Source organism: Brassica oleracea, chromosome C8, assembly GCF_000695525.1.
Source record: "Brassica oleracea var. oleracea cultivar TO1000 chromosome C8, BOL, whole genome shotgun sequence".
Taxonomy (NCBI): Eukaryota; Viridiplantae; Streptophyta; class Magnoliopsida; order Brassicales; family Brassicaceae; genus Brassica; species Brassica oleracea.
Window position 1 is genome coordinate 2,683,276 of NC_027755.1, and position 8,040 is coordinate 2,691,315.

The 8,040-nt window shown below is 31.5% G+C and overlaps 2 protein-coding genes across 2 annotated transcripts; both read right to left on the bottom strand.

Moving 5' to 3' along the window:
- Nucleotides 1-2,882: 2,882 nt before the first annotated feature.
- On the bottom strand, nt 2,883-3,528 carry LOC106311376. The gene is made up of 3 exons (XM_013748567.1): nt 3,429-3,528; nt 3,259-3,340; nt 2,883-3,069 (listed from the first exon to the last, which is right to left on the bottom strand). Exons 1-3 carry the CDS (start codon nt 3,509-3,511, stop codon nt 2,929-2,931), a joined length of 306 nt encoding a protein of 101 aa, XP_013604021.1. The 5' UTR covers nt 3,512-3,528; the 3' UTR covers nt 2,883-2,928.
- A 673-nt stretch (nt 3,529-4,201) lies between these two features.
- LOC106308454 lies at nt 4,202-5,448 on the bottom strand. The gene is made up of 3 exons (XM_013745618.1): nt 5,106-5,448; nt 4,597-4,913; nt 4,202-4,500 (listed from the first exon to the last, which is right to left on the bottom strand). Exons 1-3 carry the CDS (start codon nt 5,446-5,448, stop codon nt 4,282-4,284), a joined length of 879 nt encoding a protein of 292 aa, XP_013601072.1. The 3' UTR covers nt 4,202-4,281.
- Between the last annotated feature and the right edge of the window lie 2,592 nt (nt 5,449-8,040).

Consider the following 8,040-nt stretch of genomic DNA (forward strand, 5'->3'; position numbering starts at 1 on the left):
TTAAAACTGATTTTACACCCGAAGAGGAAGCGGAATGCGCGTTGAAAACTAGTGGGCTTTATGAATGATTATGTAAATCACTTTGGATGACTTGATTTATGATTATGTTTATGCTTCTTTCGTTTATCTAATAAATGACAAAACAATGTCTTTTCTTTCAAAAACACTGCCTGTAAAAATTTTAGGGCAATTCTGTCAAATAGTTTTTTTAAGTTTTTGTTACAAAAATAGCGGTAAAAAAAAATTGACAAAATAACCTCTTTCTATTTTGAAATTTTTAATATTTATTTTTTATTTTTAAGAATTTGAAACCTTATCCCCAAAACTTCGCCCCTTAACTCTAAACCCTAAGTCTACATTAGTTAACCATATTGTAAAAACACATTTTTACCCTTTAATAAATTTTATTTTGGTTATTTTCTTCATTGAATACTATTTTTGTGACAAAAACTTAAAAATAACTATCCTATGAAATTTCTCAAAATCAATGCATGACTTTATTATTCTTTTTTGGTAAAATTATGCATGTCTTTATTAATAGGGACATTTGTTACAATAACCTTAAAAATATAGAAAATAGCTAAAATAACTTCTATAAAATTTTCAAGATTTTATAAAGAAACTTTTACTATATTACCCTTAAGTACATAATTTATTTTCTTGATTCTACCATATAAAATTAAAAGAATAATTAATTTCCTTAAATAAATTGATCAAAATTCGAATCTAATTAATTAACAATAATGCTAAAGATGGATATAACATTAAAAACAACATTGATTGTTTTTTTCATCAAAGGAAAACGTATCTGTAAAAAAAAAAGAATATTTTTTTTTGAAAAATCACCATTGTTACACCTTCATCTTTCTGAGACATCATTTTAAACTAAAACAATTTTTTCATCAAAGCAAAAGTTTAGACTCACCGAGAGGTTAGTAAAATTCTATGACCATTATTATATCAGTTCTAGTATTTATAATATCATTCATAGATCACTGTTAATGTTTTGTTTCTAATATTGCCAAATTTTTTGTAGACCTATTTTCTTTAGAAACGTACAAAAGGAATTCCAGGATTGAACATCTATCAAGATCAAGGTAACATGTGTGAACTTTTTTTTGACATCTCATGTGTAAACCTTATATATGTAGAAGATGAAAAGAATGTAAAGCCTATCAAATTTTGGTAGACTAGAAACTTCGAACCAAAAGCCGTTCAAAGTAGACTAGAAATTTTCGGTAGACTTGTACTTTGTCTGCGACTGCTCACTGAATTAGATGATAGACATGAATATCCAAACTGCCAGACATATTATTTTCTGCAACCACTTGTCTGCTCATAATAGGTAGATTAGCATAACGTCTACACATGTATAGCAGGCTTTACAAGTGAATTTGGTAGACTTGTGTGATGGATACATAGTGTCTACATGATTTTACAGATATGAAATTCGAAACCTATAGACTAGTTTGTTGTCTGCTTATAGTAGGTAGATTAGTATAAAGTCTACACATGCATAACAGACTTTATATATGCATTTGGTAGACTTGTGTAATGGCTACATATTGTCTACATGATTTTACAGACATGAAATTTGAAACCCGTAGATTAGTTTGTTGTCTTCTTATAGTCGGCAGATAAGCAAAATATCTACATGTGTATGGCAGACTCTACATGTGAATTTGGTAGACTTACGTAATAACTACATGTTTCTGCAGACATGACATTCATAATCCGTAGATTAGTTCTATGTCTACTGATGATCGACATACACTGTATGCTTGATTGGTATGTTGTCTGCTGATAATCGGTGGATTAACATTAAGTCCACACGATATAGCAGACTTAACATGTTAATTTTGTAGACTTGTATTTTGTCCTTGAAGTATTAATAGACTTGCATAAAGTCTACATACTTTGTTGACTTGCATGATGTCTACATCTTTTGGTAGACTAGAATATCAATCGGCAAATTTATATTATATCTATATGTTTTAGTAGACTAGATATCAGTTGGAAGATTTATAATATCAGTTGGCAGATTTATATTATATCTACATATTATTAATAGACTAGCTAATACTCTATAGACATTTATTTTGCAGGTACGTAGTTGAGGAAATGAGTAGCAATTTAAATAAAACTTGTGAATATGAAGAAAAAAGTGGTACTTTTGATGGAGGTAGCAATGATACAGAAAAAAGTGGTACCCTTGATGGGTCTGGGGAAGACGAGACACAAAGTGGTATACCATATGTAAATGGGGAAGATGAGATTCAAAGTGGTACTTTTGAAGAAATTTCTGAAGATGAAATAAGTCGTGGTTCTAGAGATGGTAGCTTTGGATTTCATTCAGATATGTCTTTTAACGGAGAAACTGAAAATCAAATGGTTGGTGGCTTAGAAGGTACACAAAATATTTTGCAGATTCTGGAGCGTATCAGCGTGGGGCAAATATTTAGTACCAAGGCAGAATTACAAAATAAGTTGCGTATGATCACGATATTTCAGAATTTTGATTATACAACGTATAAGTCCACAAAAACTTTGCTGGTACTGAAACGCTTTGTTGCTGGTTGTTCTTGGAAGATTCGTGCATCAGTAATGCAAGCATCTTCTGAGTTTAAAGTTCAAAAGTACATTGACATTCATACGTACCCTGCTACAAATAGGTGTTCTCGTCATCGACAAGCTACATCAAAATGTATTGGAGAGTTGTATTTGGGAAAATTTGGGAAAGTTGGTCTTGGGATAAGTGAGTGCTGTAGCATATGAGCGAATGGCTTAACTGCTTTGAGGATCTGCTCATTTGTACTACCTTTAAGCCCACAGTCAAAGACTTCAATACAACGGTTAGAGATAGAAATATAAATCGCTACCCAGTGGTTGTTATTGACAAAGAGAACACCGTAATATAATCAACGTCGATCATCCACTTTTTCCCAGTCCCTGCAAATGCTGGTAGTTTTCCAGAACAATAATCATGTGCTCCATTGGGGAAAATAGGCAGATCTTGCGCTGATAAAAACTCATTATAACTTCGGGTCCACACGACGGTGAAATAAGTATCTGTAAAAGCAATCCTGTCACTTCTGAAAGTTTTCGGATTCTTCATAAATCTCAAACGCAGCAAGTTCATGGCACTATTTATATGCTGTTACAAAAAAGATTTGCCAAATAAGAACAAGTTTTATAAGAAATTAAAATGTTGCTTGAACATGAAGATAACGTAAAAAATCACATGCATGCAACAATAACCTCTTCATTAAGCCAGTTTTGAGGAGTTCGGAGAATTTTAAAGAATTCTACACCATTGTTTTGAGAGCCTATTGGATATTCCCTGCATGAAAGAAAAACATTGATATATGAGTAACGATAACACTTGTTATTGCACCACTACCATAAAAGTTAGGAAACAAATAACTTACTCGTCTAACTGCAACCAATCATCCAGAATCTTAACCTTTTGCATATCCACTGGTGCAAAGGGATCATATCCACGTCCCCTCATAATGTTTAGCTGGTTATCTTGTTTGTTGTTACCTAAATTTGGTAGGATACCTCTAAATGGTGTCTGTAGAGCTGGTCTCAATTTCTTTACCCTTGTGCTCTTTTCTCTCCAAACTTTAGGCTGGTCAACTCCCATAACCTTTAACGTTTGCCCAATTTTTCTCTGGATAAACTTTTCTGCAATAGAAGCAGTGGGCTGAATTATCTTTACAGGCGATGATTTTTGAGGCTTCGTATTCTGAGTGTTCAACATCGGATATCCATCCACTGTGCTCTCATCATCGGATTCGACCATTCTGTCTCTTACAGCCTTGTTAGCAAACATTTTGTCTGTAGATATGTCTTCATATTTAAGATGTGGTACTTTGAACATCTATATATTAAAATGACACACATTAGCTAGTAAACAGTACTTTTTCAAAAAATAATCGGTCACCAAAAATGCATCGTGTTGAATACTAGAAAGCTCCACTAAGAATAATAATAATTACCTCATTAGTCTTTGACTTCTCTTTTTGTAGCATAAATTCATTCTCCAAAAGGCCAACCCTTAATTTCATTGTCTCAAAGCTCTCGAGCTGTTTTCCCATCTCTTCTAATTTAGACTCCAATGTTTCTACATTTTTTGCTTGTTGCTCAAGTTTTTCTTTCATGTGTAATGCTTCAGTGTGCTCGATAGAACCAACAGAAACACTCGACTCTGGTGCTTTCAGTTTCTTCGTGCTATCTATCCTCACTTTTATTTTTCGTTTCCTTGATGTTTCCTTATCATCATTTTTTTTCGTTTTCTTCTTCAGCTTCTCCTCTAACTTCTTCTCCAGTGTTCTTTTCCATTTGGATGTTTTTTGTGCCATGCTCTACCCAAGTCACAAGTCCCAGACCTCCTTCTTTGCATATGGCTTGTAGGAGAGCGTCAATCTTCTTGTCGACAACTTTATCATCCGAAACAGTAGGTGTTACATGATTGATAAAAACATTCCTGATGTTATCCTACAAATTCAAACAAAAAAAAAACAGAATTATTACTTTTTCAAGACAAATTAAAATGAATAACTCCAACACAAAACACCTGGGCTTTTCGCATACCGTATCAGCAACTGAGACGAGATTGATATCAATGTTATTTGTTCCTTTTAGACCTTTAAACTTCAGAATAGGAGGACCGTCAATGTTTGATGGACGTCCAATCTTTGCTCCGAGGCTTGGGACGACATTGTAAGCCCATACTTGAAGCGTCTGAACAAATCCATCTAGTGTGTATGAGTTAGCATTCAAGTTTACACGCTTCACTGAAGCAATCAACCGCTTGAAAGCCTCTCTCCCCCATGGATATTTCTCAAATTTCGGCAAGTCGAAAACCATACGAGAAAGTTTAAGGGGAAGCTCCTTTTTATCATCCTCACCTATGATGACAGTTGCTAATATAGACAAATAAGTAAAGCGGATTTTGTCTTCTGTTGACCATGAATATACATCTTCTAAGGCCCCTTTCAACTCTCTCTTGCAAGGGCTTTTCCTCTGTACTTTTAACTTCTTCCACAACCCTTTATGCACCTTTGTTTAAGTGACATAATCATCCTCAACAAAAGGCGCACAGTTCAAAGCAGTTATGTTTTCGAACTCCGACAAAGAGAACCGAGCTGGTGTATTTCCAAACAAGCACCACATCTCCGGCTTTTTCTTGCAAGCAAGTTGGTTCACCAGAAGATGCTCGACAATCTTTGACGACCAAGTGAATTTATTTTCTACGAACCGTATAATAACTCCGAGAGGAAAAGCACGAACAATGTCCCACACTTCTTCCCCAACAGCATTTTCTACATCTTCTAGAAACTCTGTTTTACTATGGTGATTGATATTTTTCTTCGGTTTCGGCTCACAACCCACTGAAAATAATCGTAACGGGAATCCTAAATCCACATTTGTTTGAATCGACATCCTGTATAAAAAAACATGCTTAAATGAAAACTTTGTATCAAGCAATTATACAACCTTCAGTAAAGAGTCTGACAAGTTAATAAAATAGCACTAACAAAATAGAGAACAAAAGCTTATAAAAACAAAATAAAGAAAAGCATAAACAAAACAGAGACTGGTTTCAGTATTATACTTGTTCGTTATTGGAAGATAATGAGAGAATAGCGTGAGTTTGTGAAGAGCAGAACAATAAGAGTTAATGGATTGGAGGAAGAAAAGTCAAATTCTAAATCCTTACTCACTTTGATAAAGCCGTAACCCTAGCTTTATCAAGATCCAAAACTTTGTCTGCAACCTTTTGAAAATAAGTCTTATGTCGACAAAGAAAAAAAAAAGTAGATTACTGATATACAAATTTTCTTATTAACAAGATTACTAATGTAAATTAGGAAAGTAAATAATTACTAATATAATTACTTTTGAATTCTTTTTGGTAACAATAAAATGAAAATAAGTTTTAAAAGGGTTGTTTTGGAATTTATTAAATTAATTATTAATTTATAGGTTATGTGAGTAATAAAAATTTGATGGGTTACTCCAGCTATTTCTTATAAATTCTAGGTTAGTGTGGGTAATTTTCTCTTATTAATATTAAATGATTTATATATCCATCTAAATTTGAAATATAAATAACAAAGTAAATTTATAAAGAATGAGATAAAAACCACATCTATTTTACTCTTTTTAAGAAACAAAAAAATACTTTATTAAAATATTATATTGTTTTAAAATAAATATCATAATAGTCTAAAAATCTTTTATTATTTGTTATTTTTCCTTCGGCCCTAGTAATATTTGTTTTCATCATATAAAATTTAATTGTATCGATATGCGCTAAACCTCATCGATAATTTTATTTAATTTATTTTATTTAATAAGAAACAAAAGATAAAAATAAAAGGAAAACAAAATCATCATAAAATATTGTAAATTCACAATTGTTTCGTTTAGGAAAAATTAAAATGATAAATGTTTCTAGTGAACTAAATTTATTATTTTTCTTTTGTCATATATTGTAACTTGTAAATAATTTTTCGGATGAAGTGCACAAATAAGACTTTTTATTTTCCAAGAAATGTGAAATATTGGCCTGCTATTGTTTAAATATACTTAAAATCTAACACTGTTAGTTGACAAAAAAAATAAAAATCAAAAACTGTTTCGTTTAGTTCATGATTATCAAATAATACTTGACTAAATATCAATTATTTCATTTTTATTACGATTTTGTTAAAATAGTTAGTATAATGTTCAATATATATATATATATAGATTCTGACCCGCCCTTAAAAGGGTGGGTATATTTTTGTTTTATATTTTTTTAAAAATTAATTTTTATATTTGTGTTTTTAGCTATATCTATGTTTTTCTTTGTATAATATTTTTTTTTAATGATCAATAAGAAATTTTTATAATTGTACTAAAATAGTTAGACCATACCTATATCAATAGGTCATGTTCCTAATTCAATAGTATTGATATTTGTAAATTTTGAGCTAGCCTTTATACCAGCCAAAGTTTATACACTACTTTTGTATACATGTTTGCTCGTATGTTTATCTTTGTTAGAAACTTATTTGTTATAATGTAATTAATAATTATGACCATAGGCAGTAGCACCAAGGTTATACGATGAAAAGATGGCTTAGGGTATGTATTTTGTGGTCTAGGGATTAGAACACATATACTCCCTCTGTTTTTTAAAGATAGATGTTCTAAAGAAATATTTTGTTTCCAAAAGATGTATTTTTCATGTTTTCAAAGCATATTTTGTCAACTAATAATGAAAAATTGTGTGTTTCAAAAATATTAATTACATTTCTTTTAATCCTATTGGTTTAAAAATATAAGAAATATAAAGTTACAAAAAACTATGCATTAATAACTAAGTTTTAAATGGTTTCTTAATAAGTGTGAAAATCCTAGAACATTCATCTTTAAAAAACAGAGGGAGTATGTTGTACGAGTTCAAATTTGGTTGTTGATGAATTTAGGGGGGCTTATTCAAACAAGAATTTGTATGGAATTTAGTGATTTTAAAAGTTGATGGACTTTTAAAAGTTAAGTAAACTTAACAAATAGTTTACATAGATTGTGATTGATCTTCATAGATTTGCATACATTTTGTTTTTTTTTATAAATCCTTTTAAGGAAATATGTAAAAGTTCTTTTAGAAAAATTTCCAATTTTTTAAAAGCTCTTTGTAAGTAGAAACGATAGTAAGAGATGATATACGGGTCAGAGATGATGTACAACAAGTCCCTGAAAAATCTTCGTGGCCGAATCAAGTCACAAGATCGATCGAGATCAACTCTTGAGGGTAATCTATTGTAGCCATCTTGGACCTCATGTTGCTACGTACAATTGGAATCGATGTTCCTTAGTAACACTGATAGCGATGAGTTGAGCCACCTCAGTCCTTCATTCACCCACATGATCCAATTTCCACTACGAAAAGACACAAGGAGATGATGAATGTTTCGGAAATGATAAATGAGTGTTGGGTAGTTTTCTGTCCATGGCAATGATAGGAGCTGCACCTCAAAGAATGAT